Source organism: Heptranchias perlo, chromosome 15 (assembly GCF_035084215.1).
Source record: "Heptranchias perlo isolate sHepPer1 chromosome 15, sHepPer1.hap1, whole genome shotgun sequence".
Classification (NCBI taxonomy): domain Eukaryota; kingdom Metazoa; phylum Chordata; class Chondrichthyes; order Hexanchiformes; family Hexanchidae; genus Heptranchias; species Heptranchias perlo.
The window spans coordinates 66,113,871-66,135,724 of NC_090339.1; the positions used below are offsets into that span (position 1 = coordinate 66,113,871).

The 21,854-nt window shown below is 49.6% G+C and overlaps 1 protein-coding gene across 2 annotated transcripts in view; it reads right to left on the reverse strand.

The window, feature by feature from the left end:
- Window positions 1-19,078, reverse strand: part of hprt1 (hypoxanthine phosphoribosyltransferase 1) — a 67,774-nt gene extending 48,696 nt beyond the window's left edge. For both annotated transcript variants that reach the window (XM_067997349.1, XM_067997348.1), the window contains exons 1-2: window positions 19,003-19,078; window positions 6,536-6,642 (exon numbers count right to left, since the gene is read on the reverse strand). In XM_067997349.1, the coding sequence (XP_067853450.1) occupies window positions 6,536-6,642; window positions 19,003-19,026 (131 nt within the window). In that variant the 5' untranslated portion in view covers window positions 19,027-19,078. The remainder of the gene's footprint in view (window positions 1-6,535; window positions 6,643-19,002) is intronic.
- Window positions 19,079-21,854: the final 2,776 nt, after the last annotated feature.

A 21,854-nucleotide genomic window follows, 5' to 3' on the forward strand; every position in this document is an offset into this window, starting at 1 on the left:
GACAGTGCTATCAAGCGGCACTTACTCACCAATAACCTACTCACTGATGCTCAGTTTGGGTTCCGCCAGGACCAGTCGGCTCCAGACCTCATTATAGCCTTGGTCCAAACATGGACAAAAGAGCTGAATTCCAGAGGTGAGGTGAGAGTGACTGTCCTTGACATCAAGGCAGCATTTGACCGAGTGTGGCACCAAGGAGCCCTAGTAAAATTGAAGTCAATGGGAATCAGGGGGAAAACTCTCCAGTGGCTGGAGTCATACCTAGCACAAAACAAGATGATAATGGTTGTTGGAGGCCAATCATCTCAGCCCCAGGACATTGCTGCAGGAGTTCCTCAAGGCAGTGTCCTAGGCCCAACCATCTTCAGCTGCTTCATCAATGATCTTCCCTCCATCATAAGGTCAGAAATGGGGATGTTCACTGATGATTGCACAGTGTTCAGTTCCATTCGCAACCCCTCAGATAATGAAGCAGTCTGTGCCCGCATGCAGCAAGACCTGGACAACATCCAAGCTTGGCCTGATAAGTGGCAAGTAACATTCGCGCCAGACAAGTGCCAGGCAATGACCATCTCCAACAAGAGAGAGTCTAACCACCTCCCCTTGACATTCAATGGCATTACCATCGCCGAATCCCCCACCAACAACATCCTGGGGGTCACCATTGACCAGAAACTTAACTGGACCAGCCACATAAATACTGTGGCTACAAGAGCAGGTCGGAGGCTGGGTATTCTGCAGTGAGTGACTCACCTCCTGACTCCCCAAAGCCTTTCCACCATCTACAAGGCACAAGTCAGGAGTGTGATGGAATACTCTCCACTTGCCTGGATGAGTGCAGCTCCAACAACACTCAAGAAGCTCGACACCATCCAGGACAAAGCAGCCCGCTTGATTGGCACCCCATCCACCATCCTAAACATTCACTCCCTTCACCACCGGCGCACCGTGGCTGCAGTGTGTACCATCCACAGGATGCAATGCAGCAACTCGCCAAGGCTTCTTCGACAGCACCTCCCAAACCCGCGATCTGTACCACCTAGAAGGACAAGAGCAGCAGGTACATGGGAACAAAACCACCTGCACGTTCCCCTTCAAGTCACACACCATCCCGACTTGGAAATATATCGCCGTTCCTTCATCGTCGCTGGGTCAAAATCCTGGAACTCTCTTCCTAACAGCACTGTGGGAGAACCTTCACCACACAGACTGGAGCAGTTCAACAAGGCGGCTCACCACCACCTTCTCAAGGGCAATTAGGGATGGGCAATAATTGCCGGCCTTGCCAGCGACGCCCACATCCCATGAACAAATAAAAAAAACCCGAGCAGGACCAGGACCAGGACCGATATCCTCGCGGGGGTGTTTGCTCGTGCTGTTGGGGAAGATTTAAACCTAGAATGGCAGGGGGATGGGAACCTGAGCAGGGAGACAGAGGAGGGGGAAACAAGGATAGAAAGAAAAGACAGAGAGGGAAAAAGCAATAGTGGAAGGCAGAGAAAACAAGGGCGAAAAACAAATAGGGCCATAGTGCAAAATAAAACTAAGATGACTCGCAATCTTAAAAAGACAAGTCTAAAGGCATTGTGTCTTAATGCGCGGAGCATTCGTAATAAGGTAGATGAATTAAGAGTGCAGATAGATATTAACGGTTATGATATAGTTGCGATTACGGAGACATGGCTGCAGGGTGACCAAGGATGGGAACTGAACATCCAGGGGTATTCAATATTTAGAAAGGACAAGCAAAAAGGGAAAGGAGGTGGGGTAGCGTTGTGAGTAAAGGAGGAAATCAATGCAATAGTGAGGAAGGATATTGGCTCGGAAAATCACGATGTGGAATCTGTATGGGTGGAGCAGAAAACGTTGGTGGGGGTTGTCTGTAGGCCCCCAAACAGTAGTGGAGATGTAGGGGAGGGCATTAAACAGGAAATTAGAGACACATGCAAGAAGGGTGCAACTATAATCATGGGTGACTTTAATTTACATATAGATTGGTCAAACCAAATTCGCAATAATACTGTGGGGGAGGAATTCCTGGAGTGTGTACGTGATGGTTTTCTAGACCAATACGTTGAGGAACCAACTAGAGAACAGGCGATCCTAGACTGGGTATTGTGAAATGAGAAAGGATTAATTAATAATCTTGTTGTGAGGGGTCCCTTCGGGAAGAGTGACCATAACATGATAGAATTCCTCATTAAGATGGAGAGTGAAGTCGTTGAATCCGAAACTAGGGTCATGAATATAAATAAAGGAAATTACGAAAGTATGAGGTGAGAGTTGGCTATGATAGATTGGGGAACTTTACTAAAAGGGATGACGGTGGATAGGCAATGGCTAATATTTAAAGAACGTGTGCAGGAATAACAACAATTATTCATTCCTGTCTGGCGCAAAAATAAAACAAGAAAGGTGGCTCAACCGTGGCTTACAAAAGAAATTAGGGATAGTATTAGATTCAAAGAGGAGACATATAAAATTGCCAGAAAAAGCGGCAAGCCTGAGGATTGGGAGCAGTTTAGAATTCAGCAAAGGAGGACAAAGAGATTGATTAAGAGGGGAAAAATAGAGTATGAGAGTAAACTAGCAGGGAACATAAAAACTGACTGTAAAAGCTTCTATAAATATGTCAAGAGAAAAAGATTAGTGAAGACAAATGTAGGTCCCTCAGAGTCAGAAATGGGGGAAATTATAATGGGGAACAAAGAAATGGCAGAACAATTAAACACATACTTTGGTTCTGTCTTCACAAAGGAGGACACAAATAACCTCCCGGAAATGTTAGGAAACCAAGGGTCTAGTGAGAGGGAGGAACTGAAGGAAACCAGTATTAGTAAAAAAAAGTGCTTGGGAAATTAATGGGGCTAAAGGCTGACAAATCCCCAGGGCCTGATAATCTACATCCCAGAGTACTAAAGGAAGTGGCCCTCGAAATAGTGGATGCATTGGTGATCATCTTCCAAAATTCTATAGACTCTGGAACAGTTCCTGCAGATTCGAGGGTGGCAAATGTAACCCCATTATTTAAAAAAGGGAGAGAAAAAACAGGGAGAGAAAAACAGACCAGTTAGCCTAACATCAGTAGTGGGGAAAATGCGAGAGTCTATTGTAAAAGATGTGATAACAGAACACTTGGAAGGCATTAACATGATTGGACAAAGTCAGCATGGGTTTATGAAAGGGAAATCATGCGTAACAAATCTACTGGAGTTTTTTGAGGATGTAACTAGTAGAATAGATAGGGGAGAACCAGTGGATGTGGTGTATTTGGATTTTCAGAAGGCTTTTGATAAGATCCCACACAAGAGGTTAGTGTGCAAAATTAAAGCACATGGGATTGGGGGGAATATACTGGCATGGATTGAGAATTGGTTGACAGACAGGAAACAGAGAGTAGGAATTTTTCCGGGTGGCAGGCAGTGACTAGTGGGGTACCGCAGGGATCAGTGCTTGGGCCCCAGCTATTCACAATATATATCAATGATTTAGATGAGGGAACTGAATGTAACATTTCCAAGTTTGCAGACGACACAAAGCTGGGGTGGAATGTGAGCTGTGAGGAGGATGCAAAGAGGCTCCAATATAATTTAGACAAGTTAGGTGAATGGGCAAGAACATGGCAGATGCAGTATAACGTGGATAAATGTGAGGTTATCCACTTTGATTGTAAACACAGAAAGGCAGATTATTATCTGAATGGTGATAGATTGGGAAAAGGGGAGGTGCAACGAGACCTGGGTGTCCTTGTACACCAGTTGCTGAAAGCAAGCATTCAGGTGCAGCAAGCAGTTAGGAAGGCGAATGGTATGTTGGCTTTCATTGCAAGGGGATTTAAGTAAAGGAGCAGGGATGTCTTATTGCAGTTATACAGGGCCTTGGTGAGACCACATCTGGAGTTGATGTGTGCAGTTTTGGTCTCCTTATCTGAGGAAGGATGTTCTTGCCATGGAGGGAGTGCAACAAAGGTTTACCAGACTGATTCCTGGGATGGCAGGACTGACCTTTGAGGAGAGATTGGGTCGACTAGGCCTATATTCACTCGAGTTTAGAAGAATGAGAGGTGATCTCATCGAAACATATAAAATTCTAACAGGACTGGACAGACTAGATGCAGGGAGGATGTTCCCGATGACAGGAGTCCAGAACCAGGGATCACAGTCTCAGGATACGGGGCATGCCATTTAGAACCGAGATGAGGAGAAATTTCTTCACTCAGAGGGTGGTGAACCTGTGGAATTCTCTACCACAGAAGGCAGTGGAGGCCAAGTCATTAGATGTATTCAAGAAGGAGACAGATATATTTCTTAATGCTAAAGGGATCAAGGGATATGGGGAAAAAGCGGGAACAGGGTACTGAGTTAGATGATCAGCCATGATCATTTTGAATGGCGAAGCAGGCCCGAAGGGCCGAATGATCTACTCTTGCTCCTATTTTCTGTGTGCCTTCGTGGCTCCTTGAAATAGCTATCCAATTAGTCCCACTCTCCTGCTCTTCCCCACTGCCCTGTAAATTTTTCCCCTCCAAGTACTGTGTGCAGTTCTGGTCGCCACACTACAGGAAGGATGTGATCGCTTTGGAGAGGGTGCAGAGGAGATTCACCAGGATGTTACCAGGGCTGGAGCGCTTCAGCTATGAAGAGAGACTGGGAAGATTGGGTTTGTTTTCCTTGGAGCAGAGGAGGCTGAGGGGGGACATGATTGAGGTGTACAAAATTATGAGGGGCACAGATAGGATGGATACTAAGGAGCTTTTTCCCTTCGTTGAGGGTTCTATAACAAGGGGACATAGATTCAAGGTAAAAGGCGGGAGGTTTAGAGGGGATTTGAGAAAGAACTTTTTCACCCAGAGGGTGGTTGGAGTCTGGAACTCACTGTCTGAAAGGGTTGTGGAGGCAGGAACCCTCTCAACATTCAAGAAGCATTTGGATGAGCACTTGAAATGCCATAGCATACAAGGCTACGGACCAAATGCTGGAATATGGGATTAGAGTAGACAGGGCTGATGGCCGGCGCGGACACGATGGGCCGAAGGGCCTCTATCCGTGCTGTATAACTCTCTGACTCTAAGTATTTATCCAATTCCCTTTTGAAAGTTTATATTGAATCTGCTTCCACCACCCTTTCAGGCAGTGCATTCCAGATCATAACAATTCGCTGTGTAAAAAAATTCTTTCCTCATGTCGCATCTGGCTCTTTTGCCGATCACCTTATATCTGCGTCCTCTGGTTACCAACCCTTCTGCCAGTGGAAACAAATTCACATTATTTACTCCATCAAAACCATTCATGATTTCGAATACCTCCTTCAAATCTCCCCTTAATCTTCTCTGCTGTAAGGAGAATAACCCCAGCTTCTCCAATCTCTTCACATAATTGAAGTCCCTCATCCTTGGAGCCAATCTGGTAAATCTCCTCTGCACCCTCTCTAAGGCCTTGACATCCTTCCTAAAGTGTGGTGCCCAGAATTGAACACAATACTCCAGTTGAGGCCTAACCAGTGATTTATAAAAGTTTAGCATATCGTCCTTGCTTTTGTACTCTGTGCCTCTATTTATAAAGCCCAGGATCCCGTATGTTTTTAAACAGCCTTCTCAACTTGTCCTGCCACCTTCAAAGATTTGTGTGTGCGCACTCCCAGGTCTCTCTGTTGCTGCACTCACTTTAAAATTGTACCTTGAAGTTTATATTGCCTCTCCTCATTCTTCCCATCAAAAGGTACCACTTCACACTTGTCTGCGTTAAATTTCATCTGCCATGTGTCTGCCCATTTCAGCAGTCCGTCTATGTCCTCCTGAAGTCTGTTACTATCCTCCACATTGTTTACTACATTTCTGAGTTTCGTGTCGTCTGCAAACTTCGAAATGATACCCTCTATACCCAAGTCCAGGTCATTATTACATATCAAAAAGAGCAGTGGTCCTAATACTGACCCCTGGGGAACACCACTGTAAACTGCCCTCCAGTCTGAAAAAGAACCGTTCACCACTACTCTCTGCTTTCTGTCCCTCAGCCAATTTTGTATCCAAGGTGCCCCTGCCCCTTTAACCACATAGGCTTTAATTTTGCTAACAAGTCAATTATGTAGCACTTTATCGAATGCCTTTTGAAAGTCCATATAAACAACATCAATCGCAATACCCTCATCAACCCTCTCCATTACTTCATTAGTAGAAGCAGATTTTACCCAGTGTCTGCTCACACTTCGAGCTGAAAATGTTTGATACTAAGTCCCTAAATTTAAATATGGCCCAGCACCAATATTGCAGCACTCAAACATTCAGGATAAAATCTCGGAAGCAGCGTTTCTACCCCCAGTGCTGTATACGGACAGCTAGTGCCTGTGTATTTGATGAAAGCACTCCCCCAGTGTTAGATACAGAACATGGCTGTTGGCAATGGATCTAATGACAAAGCACTTCCAGGATTGCTAAATGTCAGGATTGACTTTCCAATAGTTTCCTGTCAGTGGAGTTTAACCGTTCCAAAGATACAGGTTTAAGTAATGGGTCCATGGTGTATAAGAGGCCACTCACCTGTCCATGATTAAACCATGAGGAATAAACACTCTCTCCAGATCGTTGGAATAATGTTTAGGGATACAAAACAAGTCAAGGTCATGGCCTTGTTCTTCATCGGTGATCTGCAAAACACAACCACAACAAAATTACTCAAATCACACTTCTAATTCAAGCCTAGTCTATGTAACCAGGAGCAGATTCAGCTCAAACATCTGAAGCTAGTAACTTCCAGAATATAGGAATTATTCTGAAAGTGCTCCAAGGACGGTCATTCATAAGCCACCTTCAATGTAAAACAAGGTCCAAGCCCTACAATGTGTAAAGTGAGGCGGGAGGGGCGCGGGGAGTTTTCCAGTGGGGCCTTGGCACAGTGAGTAGCACTCTCAACTCTGAGTCAGAAGGTTGCGGGTTCAAGTCCCAATCCAGACACTTGAGTACATAATCCAGCATAACACTCGGGGCAGAACCGAGGCAGCGCCGCACCGTCGGAGGGGCAGAACCGAGGCAGCGCCGCACCGTCGGAGGGGCAGAACCGAGGCAGCGCCGCACCGTCGGAGGGGCAGAACCGAGGCAGCGCCGCACCGTCGGAGGGGCAGAACCGAGGCAGCGCCGCACCGTCGGAGGGGCAGAACCGAGGCAGCGCCGCACCGTCGGAGGGGCAGAACCGAGGCAGCGCCGCACCGTCGGAGGGGCAGAACCGAGGCAGCGCCGCACCGTCGGAGGGGCAGAACCGAGGCAGCGCCGCACCGTCGGAGGGGCAGAACCGAGGCAGCGCCGCACCGTCGGAGGGGCAGAACCGAGGCAGCGCCGCACCGTCGGAGGGGCAGAACCGAGTGAGCACTGTTCTCTTTTGGATGAGACATTAAACCGAGGCCCCATCTGCCCTCTCAGGTGGATCTAAAAGATCCTACGGCACTATTCGAAGAGAAAGAGTTCTCCCCAGTCTCCTGGTCAATATTCATCCCTCAACCTCATCACCGAAACCGATTATCTGGTCAATATCTCATTGCTGTTTGTGGCTGCCACGTTTCCGACATGAGAACAGCAACTACGCTTCAAAAGTATTTCATTGGCTGCAAAGCGCTTTGGGGTGTCCTAGGCGCTGTGGGACTACTTTATTTTTAAACCTTTCTATCAGTGTTTCTCGCAGTCCAAGTGGACACAGCACGGATGTTTACCGAGCCACTCTTCTCTAAACCCTCTGCACCATATCTATATATTGTTGGGCACAGAGTGTCCAACATGGCTGCAATCACTAGTCAGCTGGCAAAAGACGAGAGCAACTTGTTTTAACTTGTGGTCACAAGCCATTTAGACATATTCCAGTATAGGAGCACTCCCACAGACTGGATATTGTGAGTCACAGCCTGACTCACACCCTCACCATCTCCGCCAAGGGAGATCTGCACAAAGACCACTTATACAGTCCAATTGAAACATCTGTTATTAATCTGCAAACTTTGGACCCAAATATATCCAATCTTAGTTACAAAGGACGTACAGCACAGAAACAGGGAATTCGGCCCAACGGGTCTATGCTGGTGTTTATGCTCCACACAGGCCTCCTCCCTCCCTACTTCATCTCACCCTCTCAGCATATCCTTCTATTCCTTTCTCCCTCATGTGTTTATCCAGCTTCCCCTTAAATGTACCTATGCTATTCGCCTCAACTACTCCTTGTGGTAGCGAGTTCCACACTCTAACCACTCTTTGGGTGAAGAAGTTTCTCCTGAACTCCCTTTTGGATTTATTCGTGACTGTCTTATATTTATGGCCCCGAGTTCTGGTCTCCCCACAAGTGGAAACACCTTCTCTACGTCTACCCCGTCAAACCTTTTCATAATCTTAAAGACCTCTCTCAAGTCATCCCTCAGTCTTCTCTTTTCTAAAGAAAAGAGCCCCAGCCTGTTCAATCTTTCCTGATAGGTATAACCTCTCAGTTTTGGTATCATCCTAGTAAATATTTTTTGCACCTTTTCCACCTTTTTTGCGCCTCTATACCTTTTTTTATAATATGGAGACCAGAACTGTTTGCAGTACTCCAAGTGTGGTCTAACCATGGTTCTATACAAGTTTAGCATAACTTCTCTACTTTTCAATTCTATCCCTCAGTGCTTGGTTTGCTTTTTGTTAAATGGTCTTATTAACCTGCGTCGCTACTTTTAGCGATTTGTGTGTCTGTACCCCTAAATGCCTCTGCTCCTCTACCCCATTTGGACTCTTATTTTCCAAGGAGCATGTGGCCTCCTTATTCTTCCTGCCAAAATGTACACTGATCTATATTGAAATTCATTTGCCAATTACACGCCCATTCTGCAAGTTTATTAATGTCTTCCTGTATTTTGTCGCAGTCCTCCTCAGTATTAACTATACTCCCCCCCCCCCCTCAATTTGGTGTCGTCCACAAATTTTGAAATTGTAGTTCCAATTCCCGAATCCAAATCGTTTATGTAAATGGTGAACAGTGGTCCCAGCACCGATCCTTGTGGAACACCACTTCCCACCTTTTGCCAGTCTGAGTAACTACCTTTAACCCCTACTCACTGTTTTCTGTTTTGTAGCCAGCTTGCTATCCATTCTGCTACTTGTCCCCTGACTCCACATACTCTGACTTTAGTCATGAGTCTACTATGCGGTACCTTATTGAAGGCCTTTTGAAAATCCAAATATATTACCCTGCATTACCCTTGTCTACCCTTTCTGTTACTTCCTCAAAGAATTCAATAAGTTTGGTCAAGCATGACCTTCCCTTTTGAAATCAATGCTGACTATTCTTTATTATATTTTCGGTTTCTAGGTATTTTTCTATTACATCTTTGAGTAAAGATTCCATTATCTTTACTACCACCGACATTAAGCTAATTGGTCTACAGTTCCCTGGACTTGTTCTATCTCCATTTTTAAATATAGACGTCCAGCTGGGTGGGACTGCGTTTGCCTGGTTCCATTCTTATCTATCCAGTCGTAGCCTGAGAATCTCCTGCAGTGGCTTCTCTTCCCGCTCCCACACCGTTACCTCTGGAGACCCCCAAGAATCTATCCTTGGCCCCCTCCTATTTCTCATCTACATGCTGCCCCATGGCAACATCATCCGAAAACACGTCAGGTTCCACGTGTACGCGGACGACACCCAGCTCTACCTCACCACTGCCTCCCTCGACCTCTCCACTGTCTCTGATTTGTCACACTACTTGTCCGACATCCAGTACTGGATGTGCAAAAATTTCCTCCAACTAAATATTGGGAAGACTGAAGCCATTGTCTTCGATCCCCACCACAAACTCCGTTCCCGAGCCACCGACTCCATCCCTCTCCCTGACCACTGTCTGAGGCTGAACCAGGCCGTTCACCATCTTCGCATCCTATTTGACCCTGAGATGAGCTTCAGACCACATAACCTCTCCATCACCAAGACCGCCTACTTCCACCTCCATAACATCGCCCGTCTCCACTCCGCCTCAGCTCACCTGCTGCTGAAACCCTCATCCATGCCTTTGTTACCTCCAGATTGGACTATTCCAATGGTCTCCTGGCCGGCTTCCCATTTTCCACCCTCTATAAACTTAAGTTCACTCAAAACTCTGCTGCCCGTATCCTAACTCGCACCAAGTTCCTTTCACCCATCACCCCTGTGCTCGCTGACCTCCATTGGCTCCCGGTCTGGGAATGACTCAATTTTAAAATTCTCATCCTTGTTTTCAAATCCCTCCATGGCCTCGCCCCTCCCTATCTCTGTAACCTCCTCCAGCCCCACAACCCACTGAGATCACTGCACTCCTCCAATTCTTGTCTCTTCCGCATCCCTGGTTTTAATCGCTCTACCATTGGCGGCCATGCCTTCAGCTCTGGAATTCCCTCACTAAATCTCTCCGCCTCTCTCTCCTCCTTTAAGACGCTCCTTAAAACCTACCTCTTTGACCAAGCTTTTGGTCACCTGTCCTAATATCTCCTTGCGGCTCAGCGTGAAATTTTGTTTGATAATCGCTCCTGTGAAGCGCCTTGAGACATTTTATTACGTCAAAGGCGCTGTATAAATGCAAGTTGTTATTATATAGGAATCGCATTAACTGCCCACCAGTCTTCTGGCACTATTATCTTTTCTAATGAATTTTTATATATATGTAATAGTGCCTCTTCTATCTCTTCCCTAACTTCTTTTAATATGCACAGATGCAATTCATCCAGACCAGGGGTTTTATCCTCTCTAAGTTTGATTATTTTATCAATTATCTCCCCCCTTTCTATCTTAAATGTCTTTACATTTTTTTTAAATCTCATCTTCTAATGTCTGCCCGACGTGTTAGTCTCCCTGGTAAATACTGAGGCAAAGTAATTATTTAATATTTCTACCATTTCATTGTCATTACCTGTGAGTTAATAATGTGTATCCCTTAGTGGCCCCATCCCTATCCTGATCTTTCTTTTGTGTGTCTGTAGGATACTTTACTTTTTTTTATATTCCTTGATAATTTCTCTTATCAAGGTATTAAGCAAAGCTAATAATCTCTGCATTACTACCTGAGCCACATGCAAATTGGCACAGAAACAAACATTAGCTGGTTAAATGTGTGGCTGAAAGAGTGGTGTGGGAGACGGGGGTTTCGATTCATGGGGCACTGGCACCAGTACTGGGGAAAGAGGGAGCTGTTCCGTTGGGACAGGATCCACTTAAACCGGACTGGGACCAGCGTCCTGGTGAATTGAATAACTAGGGCGGTAGATAGGGCTTTAAACTAATCATTGTGGGAGAGGGTTCAGGTAAGGGTAATTTTATCAGTCTAAAGAGAAAAGTCAAGACTGTAGAGCAGAGCAGTGATTTGGGCAAAAACAACCAGAGTGTGTCAGGACAGAGTGTCCACTGACACCACAGTGTGAGCCAATGAGGTGGAGGCGGGGCGGTATTTAAAGTAGGACTCACAGCAGTCTATTCTACAGCAAACAAAGTCTATTTACTCAGCAAACAGTCCATTTAAACAGCGCACTACAGCAGTCTACAGAGTCTATTTTAAGAAAAGAGTTTTTAGGAACTACAGCAAACAGAACTCATTCATGACCTAAACTGCAGCAACCTCTCCCGATAAAAGCAGGGTGATTTCTCCAGCAAGATGCAGTGAGTGGAGGGCACTTACAAACAAATTATGTGCTTAAAACCAATCCCAGATACTTACACAATACGGTCTCCAGGCGTGATTGGGTAATTCCCCTGTCAATCATCTCCATTCTGGCCGGGACCCGTGGTGTCATTATATACAGCCGTGTCAGGAAGGAACAGAGTTTAACAAAGGTAATAGGGCATTAGTGACTAAGGTCACATCAGGGAAAAAGGATAGTATTAGATTAAAAGAGGCTTACAAAGTTGCCAAAAAAGAGTAGTAAGCCTGACAATTGGGAAGGATTTAGAAATCAGCAAAGAATAACTAGGAAATTGATAAAGAGGGAGAAAATTGAATGAGAGAGTAAACTAGCAAGAAATGTAACGACAGATTGTAAGAGCTTCTATAAGTATGGCATCAGGTCAAACAGGGACAAGGAAACCTCCTGCTGATTACCACCTACCGCCCTCCCTCAGCTGATGAATCAGTCCTCCTCCATGTTGAGACCACTTGGAGGAAGCACTGAGGGTAGCAAAGGCACAGAATGTACTCTGGGTGGGGGACTTCAATGTCCATCACCAAGAATGGCTCGGTAGCACCACTACTGACTGAGGTGGCCGAGTCCTGAAGGACATAGCTGCCAGACTGGGCCTGCGGCAGGTGGTGAGCGAACCAACACGAGGGAAAAACTTACTTGACCTCGTCCTCACCAATCTACCTGTCACAGATGCATCTGTCCACGGCAGTATTGGTAGGAGTGACAACCGTACAGTCCTTGTGGAGACGAAGTCCTGCCTTCACACTGAGGACACCATCCAATGTTTTTTGTGGCACTACCACCGTGCTAAATGGGACAGATTCAGAACAGATCTAGCAGCTCAAAACAGGGCATCCATGAGGCACAGTGGGCCATCAGCAGCAGCAGAATTGTATTCCACCACAATCTGTAACCTCATAGCTCGGCATATTCCTCACTCTACCATTACCAACAAGCCAGGGGATCAACCCTGTTTCAATGAGGAGCGTAGAAGAGCATGCCAGGAGCAGCACCAGGCATACCTAAAAATGAGGTGCCAACCTGGTGAAGCCACAACACAGGACTACATGCATGGTAAACAGCAGAAGCAACATGCTATAGACAGAGCGAAGCAATTCCACAACCAACGGATCAGATCAAAGCTCTGCAGTCCTGCCACATCCAGTCATGAATGTTCGTGGACAATTAAACAACTAAGGGGAGGAGGAGGATCTGTAAACATCCCCATCCTCAATGATGGTGGAGTCCAGCACGTGAATGCAAAAGACAAGGCTGAAGCGTTTGCAACCATCTTCAGCCAGAAGTGCCGAGTAGATGATCCATCTCAGCCTCCTCCCGATATCCCCACCAACACAGAAGCCAGTCTTCTGCCAATTCGATTCACTACACGTGATATCAAGAAATGGCTGAGTGCACTGGATACAACAAAGGCTATGGGCCCCGACAACATCCCGGCTGTAGTGCTGAAGACTTGTACTCCAGAACTAGCTGCGCCTCTAGCCAAACTGTTCCAGTACAGCTACAACACTGGCATCTACCCAACAATGTGGAAAATGACCCAGGTATGTCCTGTCCACAAAAAGGACAAATCCAATCCGGCCAATTACCGCCCCATCAGTCTACTCTCAATCATCAGCAAAGTGATGGAAGGTGTCGTCGACAGTGCTATCAAGCGGCACTTACTCACCAATAACCTGCTCACTGATGCTCAGTTTGGGTTCCGCCAGGACCACTCGGCTCCAGACCTCATTACAGCCTTGGTCCAAACATGAACAAAAGTGCTGAATTCCAGAGGTGAAGTGAGAGTAACTGCCCTTGACATCAAGGTAGCATTTGTTCGAGTGTGGCACCAAAGAGCCCTAGTAAAATTGAAGTCAATGGGAATCAGGGGGAAAACTCTCCAGTGGCTGGAGTCATACCTAGCACAAAGGAAGAAGGTAATGGTTGTTGGAGGCCAATCATCCCAGCCCCAGGACATTGCTGCAGGAGTTCCTCAGGGCAGTGTCCTAGGCCCAACCATCTTCAGCTGCTTCATCAATTACCTTCCCTCCATCATAAGGTCAGAAATGGGGATGTTCGCTGATGATTGCACAGTCTTCAGTTCCATTCGCAACCCCTCAGATAATAAAGCAGTCCGTGCCCGCATGCAGCAAGACCTGGTCAACATCCAGGCTTGGGCTGCTAAGTGGCAAGTAACATTCGCACCAGACAAGTGCCAGGTAATGACCATCTCCAACAAGAGAGAGTCTAACCACCACCCCTTGACATTCAACTGCATTACCATCTCCAAATCCCCCACTATCAACATCCTGGGGGGTCAACACTGACCAGAAACTTAACAGGACTAGCCACATAAATACTGTGGCTACAAGAGCAGGTCAGAGGCTGGGTATTCTGCGGCAAGTGACTCACCTCCTGACTCCCCAAAGCCTTTCCACCATCTACAAGGCACAAGTCAGGAGTGTGATGGAATACTCTCCACTTGCCTGGATGAGTGCAGCTCCAACACTCAAGAAGCTCGACACCATCCAGGACAAAGCAGTCCGCTTGATTGGCACCCCATCCACCACCGGCGCACAGTGGCTGCAGTGTGTACCATCCACAGGATGCACTGCAGCAACTTGCCAAGGCTTCTCGACAGCACCTCCCAAACCCGCGACCTCTACCACCGAGATGGACAAGGGCAGCAGGCACATGGGAACAACACCACCTGCACGTTCCCCTCCAAGTCACACACCATCCCGACTTGGAAATATATCGCCGTTCCTTCATCGTCGCTGCGTCAAAATCCTGGAACTCTCTACCTAACAGCACTGCAGGAGAACCTTCACCACACGGACTGCAGCGTTTCAAGAAGACGGCTCACCACCACCTTCTCAAGGGCAATTAGGGATGGGCAATAAATGCTGGCCTTGTCAGCGACGCCCACATCCCATGAACAAATAAAAAAGGAAAAGATCAGCAAAAGTAAATGTGGGTCCCTTAAAGGCAGAGACAGGAGAAATTATAATGGGAAATAAGGAAACAGCAGAGACGTTAAACAAATATTTTATATCTGTCTTCACAGTCGAAGACACAAAAAACATACTCTCCACTTGCCTGGATGAGTGCAGCTCCAGAAATAGTGGGGACCCAAGGGTCTAATGAGAGTGAGGAACTTAAAGTAATAAGATTAGCAAAGAATAAGTTTTAGAAAAATTAATGGGACTAAAAGCTGACAAATCCCCTGGACCTGATGGCCTGCATCCCAGGGTTTTAAAAGAGGTGGCTGCAGAGATAGTGGATGCATTGATTATGATTTTCCAGAATTCCAGACTCTAGAACAGTCCCAATGGATTGGAAGGTAGCAAATGTAACCCCGTTATTCAAGAAGGGAGAGAAAAAACAGGGAACGACAGACCAGTTAGCCTGACATCAGAAGTCGGGAAAATGCTAGAATCTATTATTAAGGACGTAGAAAATCATAATACGGTTTTAAGAAAGGGAAATCGTGTTTGACAAATCTATTGGAGTTTTTTGAGGACGTAACCAGCAGGGTAGATAAAGGGGAACCATTGGATGTCGTATATTTGGATTTTCAAAAGGCATTCGATAAGGTGCCACAAAAGAAATCGTTACACAAGATAAGGGCTCAGAGTTGGGGGTAATATATTACCATGGATAGAGGATTGGTTAAAAGACAGAAAACAGAGAGTCGGACTAAATGGGTAATTTTCAGGTTGACAGGCTGTAACTAGTGGGGTGCCGCAAGGATCAGTGCTTGGGCCTCAGCTATTTACAATCTATATTAATGACTTAGATGAAGGAACCGAGTGTAATGTATCCAAGTTTGCTCACGATACAAAGCTAGGTGGGAAAGTAAGCCGTGAGGAGGACACAAAGAGTCTGCAAAGGGATACAGACACATTAAATGAGTGGGCAAGAAGGTGGCAGATGGAGTTTAATGTGGGGAAATGTGAGGTTATTTACTTTGGTAGGAAGAACAGAAAAACAGAATATTTTTTAAATGATGAGAAACTATTAAATGTTGGTGTTCAGAGAGATTTGGGTGTCCTTGTACACGATACACAGAAAGCTAACATGCAGGTACAGCAAGCAATTAGGAAGGCAAATGGCATGTTGGCCTAATTGCAAGAGAGTTGGAGTACAGAGTAAGGAAGTCTTGCTGCAATTGTACAGGGCTTTAGTGAGACCACATTTAGAGTACAGCGTACAGTTTTAGTCTCCTTATCTAAGGAAGGATATACTTGCCTTGGAGGCAGTGCAACAAAGGTTCACTGGATTGATTCCTGGGATGAGAGGGTTGTCCTGTGAGGAGAGGTTGAGTAGAATGGGCCTACACTCTCTGGACTTTAGAAGAATGAGAGATGATCTCATTGAAACATATAAGATTATGAGGGGGCTTGACAGGGTAAATGCTGAGAGGTTGTTTCCCCTGCCAGAGAGTAAGAATTAGGGGGCATAGTCGCAGGATAAAGGGTCGGACTGAGATTTGGAGGAATTTCTTCACTCAGAGGGTTGTGAATCTTTGGAATTCTCCATCCCAGAGGGCTGTGGATGCTGAGTCGTTGCGTACATTCAAGGCTGAGATAGATAGATTTTTGGACTCTAAGGGAATCAAGGGATATGTGGATCGGGCAGGAAAGTGGAGTTGAGGTAGAAGATCAGCCATGATCTGATTGAACGTTGGAGCCTACTCCTGCTCCTATTTCTTATGTTCTCTTTGCCTTCCTAATTATTTTTCTGATATCTTTCCTAACCGTTTCGTACTCCTTTTGTCATCTTCTCCTTTGTTGTCTATGTACTTAGTTAAATGGTGACTGAGTTAAAAATGAGTGCAGTAATTGCATTTATACAGCACCTTTTATCCCTCAAGACATCACAAATCATGATGAAGTAGCTTTTGAAGTGTAGTCTGTTCGAATGTAGGAAACGCAGCACCAATTTGCACACAGCAACGTCCCACAAATAGGAATGACAGGAGATAAATATCAACCAAGACACCAGAAGAACTCTCTAATATTGGAAAAATGGCATGAGATCTTTGGCATTTTCATTTATTCTGGGGAGGCCGGCATTTATTGTCCAACCCTAGTTGCCCTGAGGTGGCGGGGGCGGGGGCGGGCTGCCTTCTTGAACCACTGATAGCGGTTTGATACCAGTGCTTCAAGAAGGAGCTTGCAGTTAAGAATCAACCATGTTGGTGGGGGACTGGATCAACTATGGGCCCAGACCGGGCAAGGACGGCAGGTTTCCTTCCCTGAAGGAAATCAGTGAACCAGTTGGGTTTTTATGATAACTTCATGGTCACTTTTACAAAGGCCAGATTTTTATATTTTAAAATGAATTCAAATTCTCCAACTGCCACAGTGGGATATGAATTCCCGTTCTCTGGATTATCAGTCCAGGCCCCTGGGAAACATCCGCCCGAAGGGACAGAAGGAACATCAGTTTGACACCTCCATCAAAGGAGAGTTCCTCGAACAGTGTGCTTCCCCCCACCCCTCCCCCACCATCAACCCCTCCCCCCCACCCCCACCAACCCCTCCCCCACCCTCATCAACCCCTCCCCCACCTCCATCAACCCCTCCCCCCACCATCAAAGGAGAGTTCCTCGAACAGTGTGCTTCCCCCCACCCCTCCCCCACCCCCATCAACCCCTCCCCCCCACCAACCCCTCCCCCACCTCCATCAACCCCTCCCCCACCCTCACCTCCCACAACCCCTCCCCCACCATCAACCCCTCCCCCCCCATCAACCCCTCCCCCCCACCAACCTCTCCCCCCCACCCCTACCAACCCCTCCCCCCCACCCCCATCAACCCCTCCCCCCACCCCCATCAACCCCTCCCCCCCACCCCCATCAACCCCTCCCCACCTCCATCCACCCCTCCCCCCCCTCACCAACCCCTCCCCCACCCTCACCAACCCCTCCCCCGCCCCCACCAACCCCTCCCCCTCCAACCCCTCCCCCACCTCCATCAACCCCTCCCCCTCCCCCATCAACCCCTCCCCCACCCTCACCTCCATCCACCCCGCCCCCACCTCCATCAACCCCTCCCCCACCAACCCCTCCCCCTCCCCCACCTCCATCAACCCCTCCCCCACCCTCACCTCCATCCACCCCGCCCCCACCTCCATCAACCCCTCCCCCACCCTCACCTCCATCAACCCCTCCCCCACCCACCCCTCCCCCCACCCCCACCAACCCCTCCCCCCACCCCCACCAACCCCTCCCCCCACCCTCATCAACCCCTCCCCCACCTCCATCAACCCCTCCCCCCACCATCAAAGGAGAGTTCCTCGAACAGTGTGCTTCCCCCCACCCCTCCCCCACCCCCATCAACCCCTCCCCCCCACCAACCCCTCCCCCACCTCCATCAACCCCTCCCCCACCCTCACCTCCCACAACCCCTCCCCCACCCCTCCCCTCCCCCCCACCAACCTCTCCCCCACCATCAACCTCTCCCCCCCACCAACCCCCATCAACCCCTCCCCCCCACCCCCATCAACCCCTCCCCCACCTCCATCCACCCCTCCCCCCCCCTCACCAACCCCTCCCCCACCAACCCCTCCCCCTCCAACCCCTCCCCCACCTCCATCAACCCCTCCCCCTCCCCCATCAACCCCTCCCCCACCCTCACCTCCATCCACCCCGCCCCCACCTCCATCAACCCCTCCTCCACCAACCCCTCCCCCTCCCCCACCTCCATCAACCCCTCCCCCACCCTCACCTCCATCCACCCCGCCCCCACCTCCATCAACCCCTCCCCCACCCTCACCTCCATCAACCCCTCCCCCACCCACCCCTCCCCCCACCCTCACCCACCCCTCCCCCCACCCTCACCAACCCCTCCCCCATCAACCCCTCCCCCACCTCCATCAAAGGAGAGTTCCTCGATCAGTGTGCTTCCCCCCACCCCTCCCCAGCCCATTAGTCTGGCCACAGCTCAACGCGCCTCAGGATACGGGCCGGGCCGGAGAGCGGGAGCGGGAGGCCGGGAGCGGGGGGCCGGGAGCGGGAGGCCGGGAGCGGGGGGCCGGGAGCGGGGGGCCGGGCCGGCCTTACAGTCACTGCGGGGCCCAAACTGCTGCCTGATCCGCGTCACGTAGCAAATCCCGATCGCCTCAGGCCCCGACTCGCACCCCCGGGGTCTCCCTCTCTTTCTCCGGTTCCCCTCCCGCCCCGCTCTCTCCCCCCTCGGTCCCCGGGTCTCCCCCCCGCTCTCTCTCTCCCTCCCCGGTCCACCGGTCTCTCTCGCCCTCTCCCCGGGTCTCCCCCCGCCGCTCCCGGTCCCCTCTCCCTCTCTCCCCGGTCCCCGGGTCTCCCCCCCGCCGCTCCCGGTTTCTCACCACAACACAATCCGCGGCCGCCATTTCCCGCTCTGTGCCCCACCCCAGCGACTGCCACCAATCAGCACTCAGCACTCCGCCATCGCCCCGCCCACCGCTCCAGGCGGCGCGGAGCCTGAACCCCCAAACCCCAAAATCACCCAAACCCCAGAATCACCCCCAAACCCCAAAATCACCCAAACCCCAGAATCACCCCCAAACCCCAAAATCACCCCCAACCCCAGAATCACCCCCAAACCCCAAAATCACCCAAACCCCCAGAATCACCCCCAAACCCCAAAATCACCCAAACCCCCAGAATCACCCCCAAACCCCCAACCCCAAAATCACCCCAACCCCCAGAATCACCCCCAAACCCCAAAATCACCCAAACCCCAAAATCACCCAACCCCCAGAATCACCCAACCCCCAGAATCACCCCCAAACCCCAAAATCACCCAAACCCCAGAATCACCCCCAAACCCCAAAATCACCCAACCCCCCAGAATCACCCCCAAACCCCCAACCCCAAAATCACCCCAACCCCCAGAATCACCCCCAAACCCCAAAATCACCCCAACCCCAAAATCACCCAACCCCCAGAATCACCCAACCCCCAGAATCACCCAACCCCCAGAATCACCCCCAACCCCCAAAATCACCCAACCCCCAGAATCACCCCCAACCCCCAGAATCACCCCCAAAATCACCCAACCCCCAGAATCACCCCCAAAATCACCCAACCCCCAGAATCACCCCCAACCCCCAGAATCACCCCCAACCCCCAAAATCACCCAACCCCCAGAATCACCCCCAACCCCCAGAATCACCCAACCCCCAGAATCACCCCCAACCCCAAAATTACCCCAACCCCAGAATCACCCCCAAACCCCAGAATCACCCCCAAACCCCAGAATCACCCCCCAAACCCCAGAATCACCCCCAAACCCCAGAATCACCCCCAAACCCCAGGTATCTCACCCCAAAATACCAAACCCAGGTTTCTCACCCTGAACCCCCAAACCAAGGTATCTTCCTCCAACCTCAGGTATCCCCCGAACCCCAAACTCAGCTATCCTCTCCAAACCCCTAAACTCAGGTATTCCCCCCAAACCCAGGTATCTCCCCTGAACTCAGGTATCTCCACAAACCCCGAACTCAGGAATCCCCACCGAGATCCCTCCCCCTAAACTTGGGTCGCCTCCCCTGAACCCCCTCCCCCGAAACTCAGGTATCACCCCCAAACCCTCACCCACTCAACCCCCCCAAACCCAGGTAGCCCCCAAACCCCCAAACTCAGGTATCTCCACCTGAACCCCCAAACTCAGGTATCTCCCCCCATACTCAGGTATGTCACCCCCCCAAACCTCCCCCTCACCCCCAGAATCTCCCCAAACTCAGGTATCCCCCCTCCTCAACCCCTGAACTCCCAATCTCAGGTATCCACCCAAACCCCCAACCTCAGGTATCCCCCCACCACACAAACTCAGATATCCTCCTCCCCTCACCCGCCGAACCCCCAAACTCAGGTATCTCATCCCCAAACCCCCAAATTCAGGTATCCCCCTCACCCCCCCCCCCCAATACCCAAACTCAAGTAGCTCACCCCTGAACCTCCCCCTCACCCCCCAACTCAGGTAGCTCACTCCCAAACCCCAAACTCAGGTATCTCCCCCCTCACCCCCTGAACCCCAACTCAGGTATCTCCCTCCTCATCCCCCCAAACTCAGGTATCTCCCCCCTCAACCCCAAACTCAGGGATCCCCCTGAACCCCCAAACTCAGAAATCACCCCTCACCCCCCCAAACCCAAGTACTCTCCCGCCCCCAAACTCAGGTATCCCCCCACCCCCAAACTCAGGTTGTCCCCATCACCCCCCAAACTCAGGTATCTGCCCCCCGAACCCTGGTATCTCACACCAAACCCCCAAATTCAGTTATCTCACCCCCTGAACCACTAAACTCAGGTATCCCCCCAAACTCAGGTAACCCCCCCCGATTCCCTCCCCCTAAACCTAAGTGCCCTCCCCTAAACCTGCTCCCCACAATCTCAGGTATCCCCCCAAACCCCCTCACCTCACTCCCCAAACTCAGGTACCCCCACGAACCTCCAAACTCAGGTACCCCCAAACCCCAGTATTTCCCCCCATAGCCCTCAAAAGGTATCTTCTCCCGAAGCCGCAAACTCAAGTATCCTCCAAACCCCCAAACTCAGTTGACCCCCCCAAACCCAGGTAACCTCCCCAAACCCCAGGTGTCTGCCCCTGAACCCCTAAACTCAGGTATTCCCCCAAACCCCTAAACTCAGGTACCCCCAAACTCAGGTGTCCCCCCTCCCCCAAAACTCAGGTATCCCCCAAACCGCCACCCCTCACCTAACAAACCCACGCCCCCACACTCGGGTATCCCCGAACCCCCAAACTCAGGTACTCCCCAAAGCACAAACAAGTAGCCCTCACCCCTCCCCGAACACCAAACTCAGGTATCCTCCTCCCCCCCGAATCCCCAAACTCAGGTATGTCACCCCCTGAATTTCCCCCACTCCCCAAATTCAAGTACCTCCCCACCTCAACCCCCGAACTCAAGGGCAATTAGGGATGGACAATAAATGCCGGCCTTGCCAGCGGAGCCCACATCCCATGACCAAATTTTTTAAAAATCACTCCTGTGAAGCGCCTTGAGACGTTTCACTACGTTAAAGGAGCTGTATAAATACAAGTAGTTGTTGAATCGCAGAGGTTGAACGATGGTGAATGGATATGGGCTATGCGTTCAACAGTGAGGATTTCTGCTAGTTGACAACTCAAAAGAACACCACCCAATGATAGATGGGCCCCAATCTTCAATAAAACATTGCTGCAGTTACCAGATGTG